Source organism: Sebastes umbrosus, chromosome 6 (genome assembly GCF_015220745.1).
Source record: "Sebastes umbrosus isolate fSebUmb1 chromosome 6, fSebUmb1.pri, whole genome shotgun sequence".
NCBI lineage: Eukaryota > Metazoa > Chordata > Actinopteri > Perciformes > Sebastidae > Sebastes > Sebastes umbrosus.
The window spans coordinates 9,090,980-9,108,960 of record NC_051274.1 but is presented as its reverse complement, the minus strand read 5'-3'; the positions used below and the strand labels follow the sequence as shown (position 1 = coordinate 9,108,960).

General features: G+C 40.0%; 2 protein-coding genes and 1 long non-coding RNA gene across 3 annotated transcripts; 1 reads left to right on the top strand and 2 right to left on the bottom strand.

The window, feature by feature from the left end:
- The first annotated feature begins 56 nt into the window (after positions 1–56).
- Positions 57–17,255, top strand: LOC119490399. Its single transcript, XR_005207392.1, has 3 exons — positions 57–68; positions 11,490–11,494; positions 17,102–17,255. It is a non-coding gene; the product is annotated as an uncharacterized LOC119490399 (long non-coding RNA).
- Positions 7,028–10,038, bottom strand: crebzf (CREB/ATF bZIP transcription factor). The gene is given in 4 exon segments (XM_037773756.1): positions 7,028–7,456; positions 7,868–8,645; positions 8,647–8,964; positions 9,886–10,038. Coding segments are annotated over 2 exon segments (777 nt in total). The 5' UTR covers positions 8,904–8,964; positions 9,886–10,038; the 3' UTR covers positions 7,028–7,456; positions 7,868–8,125.
- las1l (LAS1 like ribosome biogenesis factor) lies at positions 11,444–15,972 on the bottom strand. Its single transcript, XM_037773729.1, is given in 19 exon segments — positions 11,444–12,471; positions 12,474–12,522; positions 12,524–12,655; positions 12,657–12,680; positions 12,682–12,741; positions 12,743–12,865; positions 12,867–12,986; positions 12,988–13,176; positions 13,178–13,269; positions 13,272–13,352; positions 13,355–13,463; positions 13,466–13,527; positions 13,530–13,634; positions 13,637–13,660; positions 13,663–13,713; positions 13,716–13,848; positions 13,850–13,938; positions 13,941–14,328; positions 15,808–15,972. Coding segments are annotated over 18 exon segments (1,704 nt in total). The 5' UTR covers positions 13,972–14,328; positions 15,808–15,972; the 3' UTR covers positions 11,444–12,241.
- Positions 17,256–17,981: the final 726 nt, after the last annotated feature.

Here is a 17,981-nt window from a genome sequence, read left to right as displayed (position 1 = left end):
AAAAAGTCATAGTATAGTATGTTGAAAATTTAATGAAAAAAAAGTCATAGTATAGTATGTTATTTAAAGTAGTAGTAGAAGATGTTGAAAAATATCATAAAAATGTCATAGTATAGTATGTCGAAGATTTTATGAAAAAAATGTCATATGGTATGTGAAAAAAATTTCATGAAAAAAAGTAGGAAGAAGAAGTCAAATACAAACACAAACACCGCATCAGTGTATCTGTTCAGATAACTCAGTGTGGTAGATAACTGGTTGGAATACTGGAGGTTGTGGGTTGTGGGTTCGACGAAGTGAAATATACGAAGAGAACAGTATCAAGTGCGTGTGGCATTGGTGGCTTGGTTGCTAAGTTCCCGGTTCTGGCTGCGTCAGAGCAGGGGTCGATCTCCACCCTCACATCGATGCCCGGTGGTACAGATACAACTGCGGGGTTATGCAACAGAAAAACAGAAATAACTGTATTAACTGTAATATACAACAAACTAAGTTATCCATAATATATAACCCTAACCCTATATAACCCTGACCTTAAAGCAGTAACGTCCATCAGCTAAGGCTTTAGGGCTGCTGAGGAGATGTTGAAGGAGATGTTGAAGGGATCCTCTACCAGCATATAGAGGTGAATATATCAGGGTTAGGGTTATAAATCCTACAGGTCAGGGTTAAATATCATACAGGTCAGGATTAGGGTTAGATATTATGGACAATTTAGTTTGTTGTATATCACACTTCAAATTTGTTACAAATTCAGTTTTTCTGTTGCATAACCCCCCAGTTGTATCTCTGGTAAACCCTGGGAGGAGACTTTTTTTTAAATGTCTTAGTATAGTATGTCAAAAAAATAAAGTTATAGTATAGTATGTCGAAAATAAAGTCATAGTATAGTACGTCAAAACAATTTAAAAATTCATAGTATAGTATGTCGAAAAAATAAAAAAAAAATGTCATAGTATAGTATGTTGAATAATGAAAAGAGTCATAGTTTAGTATGCCAAAAAAATGTCATGGTATAGTATCTCGAAAAAATGAATAAAAGTCATAGTATAGTTAGTCGGAAATATTTTTAAAAAGTCATAGTATATGTCGAAAAAATTAAAGTCATAGTAAAATTTGTCAAAAAAAAGTCAAAGTATAGTATGTCGATGAAATAAGTCATAGTACAGTATGTTATTAAAAGGTCATAGTATAACTTGTTGAAAAAAGTCATAGTATAGTATGTCAAAAGATTTCATGAAAAGTCATACTATAGTATGTTGAAAATTTTATGGAAAAAAAGTCATAGTATAGTATGTAATAAAAAGTCATAAAATAACATGTTGAGAAAAGACATAGTATAGTATGTATAAAAAATTCAAAAAAAATGTCATAGTATAGTATGTTGAATAATGAAGAGTTGTAGTAAATTATGCCAAAAAAAGTCATAGTATAGTATGTCGGAAAAAAAGGCATTGTATAGTATGTCGAAAATTCCATGACAAAAGCCAGTGTAGTATGTTATAAAAAGTAGTAGTATAACATGTTGAAAAATGTCATAAAAAAGTCATAGTATAGTATGTCGAAAATTTCATGAAAAAGTCATAATACAATATTTTGAAAAAAAAACTCATAGTATAGTATATTGAAAAAAATAAGTCATAGTATGTAAAAAAACAAGTCATAGTATAGTATGTCGGAAAAAAGCCATATTATAGTGTGTGAAAAAAAAATCATAGTATAGTATGTCGGAAAAAGTCACAAAAAAGCCTTAATATGGCGGCAGTATAGTTCATAAGTTCCACCTCCTCCTTGTTATTGGATGTTTTAGTTTGGACATAGGCCAAACTCAAAACCAAAGCAACCTATTGACTCATCCCTGCAGTTGTTTATTTGGTGATAAAATTCCATAAAAGTGTACGTTTTTGTCTTGCTGTCAAAGTAAATGATGTCTATAGGGTATTAAGTCATATATGCGACAAAGGTATGAACATCTAAGACACTGGTGTTCACCGTCTTCCAAACATCAGAGGTAACAAAAACCCAAGCGATAAACATTCAGCCAGTTCCCAAAATGTTTATTTGGTGCCCTACACACGACTTGTGTGCTAAAGGGGATTCGCAATTGACTTTACCAACCTCATGCTGCATCAACGACCTTGACCGTCTGCACATCATCTGCCAACTTTACTGCTAGAGGTCAGCTCTCATCTGTGATGTCATAGCAATGACATGCTGCACACAACACAACAAATAAACCTTCCGTAAAAATAAAAGTCCAGTGTAGGATAAATACCGACACAGCATTTCTGAGATGAAAGCACAAATCTTGGTTGGTTTCCCTGTTAGTTGACGTCAACACGATAGCTACTAAGCAGTTTACTATTGCTAATAAACTTTACATTCTCCGGCAGAAACGTTTGGTAGCTGACATTTTATGAACATGTTTTCGCCAACCTTTAAAGTTCTTGGGTGGTTTTAAAGGGACTGTTTGTAACATTTTAAGCGTATAAATGTAGCGGGTCGGCACACATGCGCGTTCGCATATGCACGCTCGCGTGTGGCCGGAGCCTCGTCTCCGCTGCCTGCTCTCCTTCACTCAGACAGCGCGCGTCCTCCACCTCTAGACATGAACGCACGCTCACTCCACACTGCAGAAGAGTTAGTTTAGCTCTGAGAATATCTAGTGAATGTACAGGGGACGTTTGTGCAGAAATAACTGTGCAGCTCCTCCAGACCAACAGAGGTTTTCCGTGTCTTGTGAAGTGACGGAGCTCTACAGAGAGTTACGTTGTCTTCTCGTTACCGACCGGGTGCCGGTGTCTCCTCTGCTCTCTCCGGCTGCGGGAGGAGAGAGCAGGGAGACACGCTGCAGAGCCCCGCTGCTTCAGCCTGCACTTAGGCAGGAAAAGCCAACACTAGGATCAGATCTAAATCATGTTCATGGAGAGACCTTCGTCTGGTCAGCTAACATTACTGCCAAGCAGCTGAAATATAGAGTGATATTGTGGTTTTAGCTGACGTGTGTCGCCTCACTGTTCTGAGCGACGCTCGTTCAGGTATATTTAGAGCGAGCAAGCGCGAGCCCGACGCTGACTTTCGTTGATTTCACGGCCACAGGTGTCGCTGTTAACAAGCATTTCTGAAAGTTACAAATAGTCCCTTTAAGTTAACACAATGGAATAGCATCTGACAGCTGAAATTCTGTCTCCCTTTAAAGGGATAGTTTGGTGTTTTGATGTGGGGTTGTATGAGGTACTTATCCATAGTCAGTGTATTACCTACAGTAGATGACGGTTGGCACGCCCCCAGTTTGGAGAAGCAGACAGGAGTACCAGCATGGGAGCAAAGCATTGTACTGCTGTGGACGGGGGCAGCAGCAAAACATACTTTAGACACCTAAAAAAAACAAACAGTTTAAGTGTACCCTACACTTAAATATATATATTTCACCGCTTTCAGACAGCCCTTTCAGACAGGAAACTGAGGCAGTTATCTCGGCAGCGGTAGACCAGCAACTCCCGTGTTCTGCGAGGTAAAATTATTATTTTTGTCAATGGAGTCTGGTGGCTTTGAAGAGCGCATAGATAACAGCTTCAGTTCCCCGTCAGAAAGGGCTGTCTGACAGCGAGTTAAGGCGGTGAAAATATTCAAAATATAGGGTACACTTCAACTGTTTTTTTATTTTTTAGATGGCTAAAATTTGTTGCTGCCCCATCCACAGCGGTACATCGCTTTGCTCCTGTGCTGGTACTCCTGTCTGTTTCTCCAAACTGGGCGTGTGCCAACTGCCATCTACTGTAGGAAATACACTGACTACGGATAAGTACCTCATACAACCCCACTTCAAAACATCTGAACATACTTTAGCCTTTGAGGATCATACTGTTGTTTTGAGCAGGTTTTAGCCCATCTACTTCAAGTTGAACACCTGTTAAAAAACGTTTGGCGTTCAGTTTACCGAAACAAACATACATACGTTTTCTTTAATTTCTTTAATGTTTCTCCTAGCAACAACTGGTACGGGGGCGGGTTGTGTTCATTATTTTTGTCGGGGCAGTGGGGGGAAAAATGTGACGCAGAAAAGCATTGGTCTTTTCAACTGCAGAGGGTAAACATCTCCTGCCTCATTTTAAAAACAAATCAATCCTTTGTCTTGATTTCATGTGCACATTTACAACTACAGTATTAGTTGAACTTTCTACCAGTATTACCGCAACATTAAGTCACCCTATTTATAAGCAGTATAGAAACTTAAATGATACATTATGATGCATTTGTAAGCAGATGTGTAGATTAATGTATTTGTCAATAACTATAACACCCAAAAGTAGAGGCTGCTCTATAAACAGTTATTACACGGCTGTGTTCAATACTCGATTCTGATTGGTCAATCACGGCCTTCTGCGGTCTGTAATTTCTCTATAACAGACCGTTACTATGTATAACAGAACATTGCCGATGTCAGACCCTGATGCCTGTTTTTTTGTGTCAAAATATTGATTTCTTTAGTAAGTAGCTGTGTAATAAGTGGGATGATGTAAAGCTAGCGGGTCATTGTTGTGAAAGAATCCCCTTCAGGGCGATGAGAGACCTGTCGGGGATTCTTTCACAACAATGACCGGCTCGCTGTACATTATCCCTTACATAATGAATAACAATATCGTAAAATGTCTTCATAGAAGTTACAATTCTTGGCAAATGCTGTACATTAATACACTTAAAATGTCCTTCTGCTTACAACTTCATCACAAGGTGTTACAAACCATTTATTCAATGTTTATATGCTGCTTATTAATGTTAAACAGGGGAACTTAAAGTGTCACCGGTATTGCTATAAGTTTGCTTTAAATATTCAGTTTGTAAATCTCCAAAAAAGACGCTTTTTATCTTAAGTCTACAACAAAGATGAAATGAATACATGTCAGTAAAACGATCATTTCCATTTGACAACATTTGATACAAGAGCTAATTTAAGGTTCCTGTTCAGCTGTTAATGGTCAATACACTCATTTGATTTCTTGCGGAGAGTTAGACAAAAGCATTGATATCACTACATATATACACCGATCAGCCATAACATTAGGACAGCATGGGCACTCTGACCGGTCTGCGGCTATGTAGCCCCATACGCAACAAACTGCAATGCACTGTGTGTTCTGACACCTTTCTATCGGAACCAGCATTAACTTTTCAGCAATTTGAGATACAGTAGCTCTTCTATTGGATCGGACAACACGGGCAAGCCTTCGCTCCCCACATGCATCAATGAGCCTCGGGTCTGACCCTCTCACCGGTTTCCTTCCTTGGACCACTGCAGACCGGAAACATCCCACAAGATCTCCAGTTTTGGAGATGCTCTGACCCAGTTGTCTTGCCATCACAATTTGGCCCTTGTCAAAGTCGCACTCATCCTTACGCTTGCCCATTTTTTCTGCTTCCAACACAAAGTTCAAAATGTTCATTTGCTGTCTAATATATCCCACCCACTGCCAGGTGCCATTGTAACAAGATAATCAATGTTATGGCTGATCGGTGTATATATACTGGGAAAAAAAAAGTTTGGAAACTTGTTTTTGGTTGATAATGTCTCTGTTGTTACAATGCCAATTGTCATTGTATTTTACATTGTTGGAAAGCCTGTTTATTTACCTTCACAATGATGTCCAACTTGTAAGGATCATGCATTTGTGGGATGAGCAGCACAGCTGATTATGTGGGTAACGCCCAAGAAAAATTTGCCAAAATGCTCTGCCAATTGTAAACAGTGTATTCTCATAAGGCTACCAGGAAGCCTGCAATGACTGCCCTTCACCGTCAGGCCCGTTTGCGTTGGTGTCAACAACACAGACAATGGAACCTGAACATGTGGGGGAATGTCATGTTCAGTGATGAGTCCAGGTTCTGTCTGCGAAAGTTGGAAGGCAGGGTCAAAGTATGGAGACGACGCGGAGAATGCTATGCTGATTGTTGCACCGATGGAGTAACAGCTTTTGGTGGGGGCTAACTTTTTTTACAAACATGGGCCAGAGTTTATCTGTATGATAAATATGAAGCTACAATCAGTAGCCTTTAGTTTAGCATAAAGACTGGAAACAGTTAGCCTGGCGTTGTACTAAGCTAACTGAATCTGCAAACCAGCACCACTAATTAACTAACTAATTAACACCTATTATCTTTGTACAATAACTGAAGTGTAAACATGTCTATTAAATGACCATTTTTGGTCTGGCCGCAGTAGCTTTTCAGAGTCTCTCTGGTTGCCTGGCAACATCATGGTGTCAAGTTTGGTTTTTACACCTCCATGTCTCTGTGGATTAAACAAAGATAAATGTGTTGGTGAGCTTTAAAAAAGGTACTAGTAGGTGGGTTCTCGTTTCCAGTCTTCATGCTAAACTCAGCTAACCGACTGTAGCTTCACGTTTAATGTACAGACACAGACGTGGTATAGAATTTACCACGTCAGCAAGAACGCAAATAAGCACATTTCCCAAAATGCAGAACTACTCCTTTAAATCTGAACTTCATACAAGTACAGGAAGGCACCATCCTGGGAGACTTCAAAACAGTACGTGCTAGTACTGTGGTACTCTTTAATGATGGCTGCTTGTGGGAGGTCCTGGTATTGTGCATGTTGGCTCATTGGAGTAGCTTTTGGGGACACTTACTGGAACTGAGCCACCATTAATGTTATCAATTTCAGCTGTGGTTTTCCTCCTAGGACATGTCAAAATGTGTGTCATGAAAAAGTTAAATTATAAAAAAAAACTAAAAAAGCTTTGAAAAATAACTGGCAGTAATATAAGCACCTATGGTTTGAAGTAAATGGGCTAAAACATGGGCAGGACGATTCATCCCTGTGGGTTCCCTCACACTGCATGCTTTGTACTTCCATCAAATGAGATCTCGGTCATTTGTTTTGACAACCTTTACCAGACTTGACCCAAATGTTCAGGAAAAGTAAGACCATTATCGGCAGAGAGCTTGCTGTTTAGAAAGAGAAAAAGAGAAGCATTAATATCAACAGTACAGAACAAGACACAGTAGATATTTGTAACTCAAACATAATGAAAATATCATTTATTTGTCCAACATCAAGGTCATTTGCCTCAAAACAATATGTATTCAAAGTTATATACACATTTACATTTTGTTACACAAAACTGGCAACTTCTCCACTTAAATCAGATAATTCTTGGATGTATTTAATTAATACATTCCAGTGTGTCAATAAATACAAGACATAATTAGGAGACTATTAAGCCTCGGATCGCATCACCTCATGAATGCTGGAGCAGCTGTAGTCAAGCCCCCCAAAAAACGTTGCATGAGCTATACTGACAAGAGCTAGATGTTGTGAAGTATTGGTAGAATATAATCGTGTATACCATTTGTTACCGATACTACCTTTAAAAAAATACCAGGCCACGTTGGCAGCAGCTTGTCCAGCCTCTTCACCTTCCACCAGCAGAATCCACTTTAGCATAAAGAAAAATAGGTGGCGCTAAATGACAGCATTCTTGTGTACAATGGTGCTGGTTCACAAAGAGATCAATTCTTACCAAAAGAAAGTATGTACAGTTTTGCCTTTTTTTTTTTTGCATTTCCAATTTGACAGCTGATTCAAGATCTCTCTTTGTGGAGCTTCACCTCATTCTTAACATCTTAGCATTCAGGAAAATTTGATTTAACTCTTAGTTAGATGTTAATTAACATAAAATGATTTCCTAGAACAACTGTAAACAAAAAGAAATGATGAAAAGTACTCAAAATCTACTAACTGGGAACAGGAACTGTATCAAAATAGAACTACTAAGGTCGCTGCTGAACGCCTTAAAGCCTGTGAAAAACAACTACAAAAAGATATCTTTTCTTGTCTGATCCTTACCATGGAGTCAAGGAGGTAAAGGTGTTCAGAAAGCCACTCATCCCGCATGGTGGACCAACCATTACCTAGAAGAAACTGTCAACAAGGTTTAGCAGTAACGTGTACTCAATCCATCATGACACAAAAAACACATGCACATTCAGCAGTTCTTAGGTAATCTTAACTAATTCAACAGTGTTCATCCCCCTCATGAAGTTCAGTACAGAGCCATTATCAAGTTCAGTGTCAATATCTGAAAACAGAGATAAGTACTTGACCCTACATTTTGAGCGATGCGCTTGCACTCTCTGCACACTTGGTGCAGAACTCCACTGACACGTGGTCCTTGTCCACATGAAGACAAACGCCACCAGCTGTCTCTTTCTCCTCCACTTTCACACGCTTCCTGGGTAACGCGTAGTCGTGGTCGTTCGAGTCGGGCCCCTGGAAAAGCGAGGAAGATAATTTCATCCCATTCACACCGCTCAGCCTGGATAAGAGCTGGGCTAACATGCTCTCATTGGCCAGCACAGCCCTCAAGTACCTGGTCTCATCCTCCAACTCCTCCACCCTCTTGGTCAGCTGAGAATTCTCCTGTTGGAGCACGCCGTTTTCTGTTGACAGGATGCCAACCTTCTTCTCCAAGCTGTTGACGTATTCTTTCTTCCGGAGACGATTCAACCTGGCAGCGATGGCATTTTTGTTGATCAGGTGGCTCGACTGGTTTTGCCTGTTCTTAATCTTCGAGTCAGATGACGTTCTCTCTGGAGACGAGGCCGTTGAAGCTTCACCTCTGAATCTGGGTCTCGGCACTGCACGCACCAAAATCAGCCATCTCAAAATCGAAGAGCGAGGAGTCAGCACCTCTTTCCATTGTCCATTTTAAGGCTTCAATTCCAAACAGGTCATCTAGCTCTATTCCAGCGGTGTCAATATCATCGGATGGGAACCCCTCAGATGGACTCGGGAGCTCTTCCACAGTTTCCACCACTTCGACCTCCAGAGACTGCACCTCCTCTGTGGTGTTCATAGCGCGTCCTCTTCTTCTGGTGATCATTGTGGTTTGACAGCGGGGACCCACAACGAAGCTGTCCAGAAGATATCTTATGATTCCTCACCTGTGGAGACAAAACATTATACTGTTAGTGTGTAATCTTACTAAAAAAAACTTGATTGATTGCCTCCATTCAAATAACAGACTAAGCAAGAAGTTATACATTTTCACTAATGGACAACTCTATAGCTCAGTGTGGACTGAGTGTATTTACCATACTTGCAAACTTAATGGACTTGACGATTATGTTAGCAACATTTCAGCTATGAAGTTGGCTCTGTTGAACTCGGTAAGGTGTTAGATAGGCACAGTTAATAATAATAATAATAATAATAATAATAATAATAATAATAATAATAATAAATTGGATTTATAAAGCGCCTTTCAGAAACCCAAGGACGCTTTACAAAGGGGGCACAAAAAAATCATACTAATAAATAACACACAGGAGAAACTATAGCTAAGTAGTGAAAAGAGTGATGCGTAGGAGGAGTCAGCTAGTTAGTGTAAAGTTTTCAACGCACTAAACGTGCAAAGTTCAGCTGATTAACGTGACTGAATAAATCTTTTAGACCGTGCCATCTATTAGGTTTGCTCCTCCATTTTCTTACAGGTGTGTGTGTGTGTTGGCTAAACGTATTACCAACGTAGCTGACTTGTTGCTGCAGACAGGCCTAACAGCGTTACCCAACGTTAGCACTATCCTATCCTATATACTATACTATAATGCATCCTCTCACACATGACTCACACCTCACTATACATGATCTCCCCGATGTTACAAGACTTAGTTCATTAGTGTAGTCGACATAGACTGGTATAATGATATTGGTGAGGTTCAGCGTGCTAACATTAGCTCGATCACAAGGCCTCGGTTGTCCTACTAGCAGGCTAGCTTTAGCATCCAGCTAACGTTGAGTAAAGCCATGAGGTGTTCACCAGCAGGTCTAAAACATGACGCAGCACATTTTAACCAACAACTCACCTCCTGTTTGAAGAATATCTGCAATAATTAACTACTGCAACGGAGTCACTGGATGAAGCGACGCTGGGTACTGGAGGCTCGCTCAGCCGCTCACAGCTCGGACATGAAGAAGACAATAATGGCGCGGTGGAGACCAACGACAGACCAGCAGAGACACTTCCGGACTAGTTCTTCAAAATAAAAGTCCTGCTGAACTTTGCTCAGTGAGTGGACGACTGCATTTTAGTGATGTGCCGATCGCGAACGAGCCGGTTCAAAGAGCCGGCTCTTTTAAGTAGTGATGTTACGTGCTGTGCAGAGGCTTCAGAGCGTGTGTCGAGTAATCCAGGAAGTTTTCGAGGCTTGTATAGTTTTAGACCAATGACTTCGTTGATGACCTCCGAAGCCTCGCTGCCCGGCCATACCGCTGACTGGTTCATGAAGTGGTTCAGATCTTCACTGGTTAAACCAATGCCACTTTCCAGAAGTGACACAGAACACTAATATTACCCCTCCTGCCATTATTATATTATATTACACTACAATACAATACAATTATTGACCAAAGGATTGGTTTACGCACATAAGATGCATTACTCATAAAACAATACATGTATTTTATATACTCATAATATACTTACTAGAAAATAGACATTATATTATATATTATATAGATATAAATGGATTACATGGTAATAGATTTTTTTTCATTGTTTATAGTCATTCCCAACAGCCTTTCCTGGCGTAAAGTACAGTATATCACAGATCACATGGTTAAGATCATATCTGCCTGTTTGACACTCTTTGGCCACCAGGTGGTTTCGTGCACATGAAGCCTCGAGAAATTAACCCTTATCCGAACCAATTAAATTTGGCTGGATTATAAAAGGCAGAAGTGGTAAAACGAAGAGCCGTTTGGGAGCCGAAAGAGCCGGCTAACTTGGTGAGCTGAGCCAAATGATCTGGCTCACTAAAAAGAGACAGAATTCCCATCACTACTGCATTTTAATATGGCGGAGTCAAAAGGACCTGTTTATAAATCAACACTTAAATTGAGTTGAAATTACAAACTGTGAGCTTCATAAAAGCAGTATTTTTACATGACTGTTGTATTGCATTACATTTGATACAGGTGCTTTTTTCCCCCCAGATCACTGTAAATATGCTAAGAATCTAACCTGTTAGATTGTACTTTAATGATTGTCTTTTTTAAAATTTGTAGTTATTTAACGTACTTGTCCTAATGCTGCTAAGTTGGCTGAAAGTATATCATATTTTTAGTGTGTTATGTTCTCTTTTACCATTCGTGTGAACTCTTTAAATGTGGATCCCTTATACATTCCTGCTGAAATCGGCCAAGCAGGCAGTAACAGAACAAACACAACTGGTTTCCTTCACGAAGTAATAGGCTACTAACACTTGTGTTTTTTTAAACACAGTGCTGCTTTGAGTGTGAACGCTTGTGAATAGTGTCTACTCATGCTACAATTTGCCTTTCTCCCACATTAGACATCCTTTTCAAACCAATATGCTGCAATTCAGCTCCATAAATCTAACACTCGAAAATAACACAGTCAAATTCCTTCAATAGAAAATTGTTTTTATTGAACATAAGTGCACAAAAGAAAATGTATTACACAAAACCACCTTGTGCTTACAACAATATCCCCTCTGTCAGGGTTTTCAACTGAAAGGCATCTACTCCAAAACCCTTTTTAGGGACTGTATTAATAGTGCACTTGCATGACAGGTGGAAGAAGAAAAAAAAAACTCACTGTACACAAACATAATGAATTAAACATATCCAATCTTTCACACATTCTTCCCTTATGATGTGCAGTTTATGATGTGTACTAGTTTGTCACTGGCTCCACTTTTGTCTCCACCTATTGAAAATATTGTAGACACAGCATACAACTTTTTTTTTTTTTTTTACAAACGATTCACATTAGGGCTGCAATTAACAGCTGTTTTCTCTTTCAATTAATCTGCTGATTATTTTGTTTTTATTAATTTCTGAATCGTTTTGTCTAATAAAAAAGATCAAAAGCTTGTGAAAAACAAGTCATTTGAAGAGGTCACCTTGGGCTTTGGTACATTTTAATGGGCATTTTTTTTTACTAGTTTTCTGACATTTCCTCAATCGAGAACATAGCTTGTAATAAAAAAAATATATTAGTTGCAATCCTTATGATATAAAACAGAACAGCAGCAAATCGTCATATTTAAGAAGATGGAACAAGGGAATGTTTCATACTCTTGCCTGATAAATGACTCAGATAAATGACCTTTATGTCCCCAATTCAAATCAACCACATGGCATAAGTTTCAACAATGTGCCAGCAGCTAAAGGACTATTTCACAGCATTACAACAACTCAAAAAGTTGCAGGTCCAGATTTCAACTTATTAAGATCACTGTGGTTCCAAAGGCCATCTGCTGTTCTCACTGGTGCCAAGACTCCTTGTACATTGTGTGTTGTGTTGCTCTCTAACTCCACCGGCTGGTCAAAGACAGTCATTGTTGAGTAGTTTTCCACCATGAGGCCGTGGAAGGGTCATCTGACTGTGGCGGGGACTTTACCGAGAGGATAGTTCTTCCACAAACGTTATCGTTGCACACCTGCCACGGAGAACCTCTGAGCAATTTTGCTTTTTCCAGCCTGAACATCTGTCCATTTGTACTCCTGGGAGGACTCGCTCCTCCCCACCTCAGCCGTGGAACGCCAAGGATGGCTGTGGCGCCGCGAATGCTGCAGCTTCTCATGCAAACTCTCCAGCGTGTATATGGGGCTGTTGTTTCTGCTCTGGAGAAGTAATCGGATTCTGAGTGTGCGCACTGTGTGTAGATGGAGCAGAGCTGGAGCAACCTCTGACGGGGTTTCCAGAGGGAGAGGATGCTCCATGTCATCCAGGATCAACTGGAGCAAGTGAGGCGTGCTGATACAGGGAGCATCCAGGCATGCTGAGAGCAGCTGCTGCCACCTCAGCTGGATGCGGTTTAACAAAGACCCTGTCCTTCATTCTGGCCTTCTTCTGTCCCTTTGTTTCAAAGTGGTATTCATATTTGTTGCTGTTACAGAGGATGATTTCTGAAATCCAAGCAGAAATGTAGAAAGCCCGTGTGATTATTCTGCTCTTTGGTGAGCAGCTTCAGTTCAACAAACAGCTTCTCCAGAAGGAGGTGAATTAAGGATGGCGAGTTGAGCATCTTCAGGAGCGGCAGCCAAAAACGCAGGAATGTTTGAGTGACTCTGGGTTCGGTGGGACTGGCATTGTCGGATGTGTCACAGCCTAATGTTTCCAGTTGTTCAAACGGTGGGAACTAAAAATCCATCTTCCAATAACACATCAATCAGCAGATTACTTGACTGCAAAGCAAACTGCTTGATCTCACCTAGTAACCGCTCATGTCTGCAAAGGGGGCTGGCCACAGGTTCTTCTGTTTGTGTTCAGGAAGCCCATCAAAAGCCTGGTACTGCTCTTTCAAAAAGATATCAGAAGTTCCCGTGCATTCTTGTAGGCTTCCATGTCTTTTTGCCTTTCAACGAGCTCATCCTCTTGGCGTTTTAGGTCAACCTCTTCATCATCTCCATCCGAATCTCCGATTCCCAGTCCTCACTAGGCCCTCCTCCCAACTGCCTGGACCAGTATTCCTGCTGAGCCACTCCAGAACCACCTTACATCCCTTTCGGCACCATTTTAAGGAAGGAGTCTTCCTGTGGGTGAAGTCGTGCCTCAGGTCTACGACCCACTCTGGGATGTTCAAGTTCCAGCCAGCCGCCTCAGTGGACGGCTGTTCTCCCCTGTTGTCGCTCGGTGATCAAATTGACAAACCTCATCAGGCCGCGCCATAAAGCAACACCAGATCATCTCCGTCCAGCTGTCCTGACCTGTCCAGCACCTGGCACCTCACCAGGACCGCTGTGCAGTCCACCGCCACAGGAGAGCTGTTGGCATACCTGCCTTTCCAAGCCGATATCCTCGTGCAGTGCATACGTCTGTAAGGCAGAGTCCTTCGAGTACAGATACTCCAGAACTTGATCCCACTCAGCTTTGTTAGCCCATGCCACACATGGCGTTTTTTCTCTGAACTCCTTTTCTTCATTTTAATTGTGTACGAGGCGTAGGGTCGACTTATGTTAACACCTTATGCACATAACACTCTTATACGCTGATAAAATGGCCGTCTTCTGACAGCCACTCAATTAAATATATAACAAAAATAGCTTTTATCGCAGCATGAAAGTGTTCTGGTTCAGAGCTACCGATGGTGGTCGCATCCCGGAAATGACGCGTTTACGTCTTCTTCTTCTTCTTTGAGGTTTTAACGTAGCTTGTATTCTTAAAGTTGCACTACTACTGCCATCTTCCGGTATGTCTCATGTTCCTCATCAGTCCGGTTCTCCTCAGGAAGCTAAGATAGATATAAGCTATCTTGATTGACATCTGTCACTACCAGCACCTGTGGAGACAACAACATTATACTGTTAGTGTGTAATCTTGCAGTTCACTAAAAACTTGAGCAATTGCCTCCATTTTAATAACAGACTAAGCAAGAGCTATACATTTTCACTGATGGCAACTCTATAGACTGAGTGTATTTGCCATACTAACACACTTAATGGACTTAACGATTATGTTAGCAACATTTCAGCAATGAAGATGGCTCTGTTGAACTTGGTAACGTGTTAGGTAGGCACAGTTAGTGTACAGTTTTAAAATGCACTTAACGTGTAAAGTTCAGTTGATCAACGTGACTGAATAATCTTTTAGACCGTGCCATCTATTAAGTTTGCTCCTCCATTTTCTTACTTGTGCAGAAATAGCTGAAGGTGTGTGTGTTAGCTAAACGTATTACCAATGTAACTGACTTCTTGCTGAAGCCAGGCCTAATAGCAACGTTAGCACTATACTATAATATTTACTATACCATAATGCAACCCTCTCACACATAACGTACACTCACTGTACATAATCTCCCCACTGTTACAACTGAGGGTGTTTTTCAAAGGTTCCTTTCAGAATTTAAAGATATTAGTTTGTTACTCAGGACTATCTAAAGTTACAGCTTTTATGTGCTGTCAGTCATTTCTTTGAACAGCAGTTTTTGCCCTCACATTTAAATCTATCAGAGCATCAAGTCCCCATCAGCTCACAATAAAACCTCTGCTTGTCCTTGTTTTGAGAACTTCATTTTTAGAACAGTGTGACTGAGACAGCTGTCAATTAGAGCACTTACACTAAAATGTTTATTACACATAATGTGTAATCTCAGTTTACATACTAAAAATCAGTATGAAGCTTAGACCCGTAGGATTAGTGAATAATGATCTCTATCACTCCTGATGTGATTGGTCACACTGATGGAACATAATAATATGGTAATGATCTGTTCATATGTCCTGAGTGAGCAGGATGGTGCTGCAGCTGCAGAATGAGTTGTTTTTAAATAGGCTGTGTATAGTCTGAATGTGTATTAACAGCATTTCAGTGACTGTTTAAATTGACAACATTTGTTAAAGTATAGCTGAAATAAAATCATTAAAAAAAATAAACAAAATGCAAAAATTAAATGAAAACTTCAACTTCTTCAACTATAGTGTGAACAGAAAGAGCACTGAGGCCCCATTAGAGCTGAAGATGACCAGAAACAGAACTGAGTCCCTTTTTGGTCCACTTTAAGAGGACTGAGCTTCATTTAAAAAGGACTATATGTGAAAACACCTTTAATGTATTAGTGTAGTCGACATAGACTGATATAATGATATAATGATATTGGTGAGGTTCAGCGTGCTAACATTAGCTCGATCACAAGGCCTCGGTTGTCCTACTAGCAGACTAGCTTTAGCATCCAGCTAACGTTGAGTAAAGCCATGAGGTGTTCACCAGCAGGTCTAAAACATGACGCAGCACATTTTAACTTCTTCAACCAACAACTCACCTCCTGCTGAAGAATATCTGCACTAATAAACTACTGCAACGGAGTCACTGGATGAAGCGACGCTGGTTACTGGAGGCTCGCTGAGCCGCTCACAGCTCGGACATGAAGAGAGAATAATGGCGCGTGGAGACAGAACCAACGAAGACCAGCAGAGACACTTCCGGACTAGTTCTTCAAAATAAAAGTCCTACTGAACTTTGCTCAGGTGTGACAACAATTGCATTTCAATATGGAGGAGTCAGATTTAAAAAAAAAAAAAAAAAATTTATTGGAGAAATTTACATTACAATATGGCATCGTACAGAACAGTCCACAACTACAAGGGAAAAGACAAGCCTGAAATTGGCGTACAGTGTATAAGAGTGTGGATGAAGAGAAGCGAAAGAAACCCCAAAACAAAACAAATACAAAAGTAAGGGAATGTGTGAATAGTGCTAATAGTGCTATAGAGGTTCTCTGTAAGGTTAAGGTCAACCAACTAACATTGAAAGCTTCAGAGCATTCTTTCTTCATATGTTTCAGAGATGAAAAGTAAGACACAGCTCCTTATGAAAAACATAAAAAAACTTTCCAAGAATGATTATGGAATTGATTGCCAGGTCATGTACAGAATGTTTCACAATTGTACCAATATAACATTTTCCTTTGTTAGATTAGAAAAATTTAGTGGACAACCAATAATGCAAATCATCCCAGAAAACATTAGCAAAAATTACATTCATAAAATAAATGTTCTGTAGTTATGGCAGAGTCAAAATGACCTGTTTATATCAACACCTCTCTGACATGGTCTTAAAAAGAAATTACTTTCATTAAAGTAGTATTTTTTACATGACTGTTTGTGTTGCATTACATTTTATACAGTGCTTGAGTATTTGGATTAGATCCTGATTGGCAGTTGGGCACCTTGCATGGCAGCTTCTGTCATCAGTGTATGAATTTGTGTGTAATGGGTGAATGCTGACATGTAGTGTAAAGCTCTTTGGGTGGTCAGAAGACTAGAAAGGCAGGATATAAAATACAAGTCCATTTACTATTTACCATTAGTATGGTCACCTTCCATTTGTAAAAGCAGACATGGCCGTATTCCATGTGATATCATGATACATTTAAATACTCCTCAGGTGAATGCAGCAGGACTGAATAACGGTCTTGACAAGTTTATTAATTTTTAGCTGATAATAAAAAGTGACGCCTAGGTTTCTGGATGCATTAGAAAAACATTCATTTACTCAATAAATATAAAAAATAAAATTAAAGCTATATATATATAGTATATATACACTTTCAAAAGACATATAATCTCTCCTATGCTAGAAAAATATAAAAGGGCCCAGCTTTGTTAGTGCAGGAAGTTAAAAAGGCCTTTATTACACTCTACACACTTACACACTTTATTAACATTCCTAATTGTTGCAGAAAAATGATCACTTCAGGGTCAAACTTCAGCCCCTTACCTTCATGAAGCAGAATGACAACAATGCACACCGTTAGAACGACAAGATTTCATCTTTCTATCAGTGTGCTTTTCTTTTATTATCTGTACAATTGACAGAGATATCGCTGGATAAAGTTCAGGATTGGCGGTAACCTCTAGTCACAGGTACCATGAAACTTCTTAGTTTGGGTAGGCACTTCGGGTTCATACGACAATGTTTTATTTTAAATGACCTTCAAATCTGAGCTGCGGAGTTGATATTTGTCTGGTCTCTAGCCTGTGACCAAGCCGACCTGGCTGAACCTATAAGGAAACTAAAAATTAGTCTTCTGTCAGAATAGCTCACAGGGTCACCTAAACACACAAACTAATCCACCACGCCAAGGTGCCAACTCAATGGATTAGATTTCTTTGTAACAGTAGCGTCTGTTCCATAGACATGTATGAAAACTCAAAGGGGGTGGTTTCAGCCGTCGCCATCTTGGCAGCGCCAACTCTAGCTAATCCTAAAATGGGCAAAGAGGGTGGAGCATGGATGGAGCTGAGGCTGAGCCGAATGAAGCCTGGTTGCTGAAACACGCCAACCTAGCTGAAGCTACCAAGCAAGCTAAGGCTAACAAGCTAGGCTATATTCTGGTAGAGAACGGGCTATGCTACTCTGTGTAGCCGGCTAACGTTAACCCTGATGTCTTGTTGCTATCGTGCTAACATATTTTATACATAAACATATATAAAA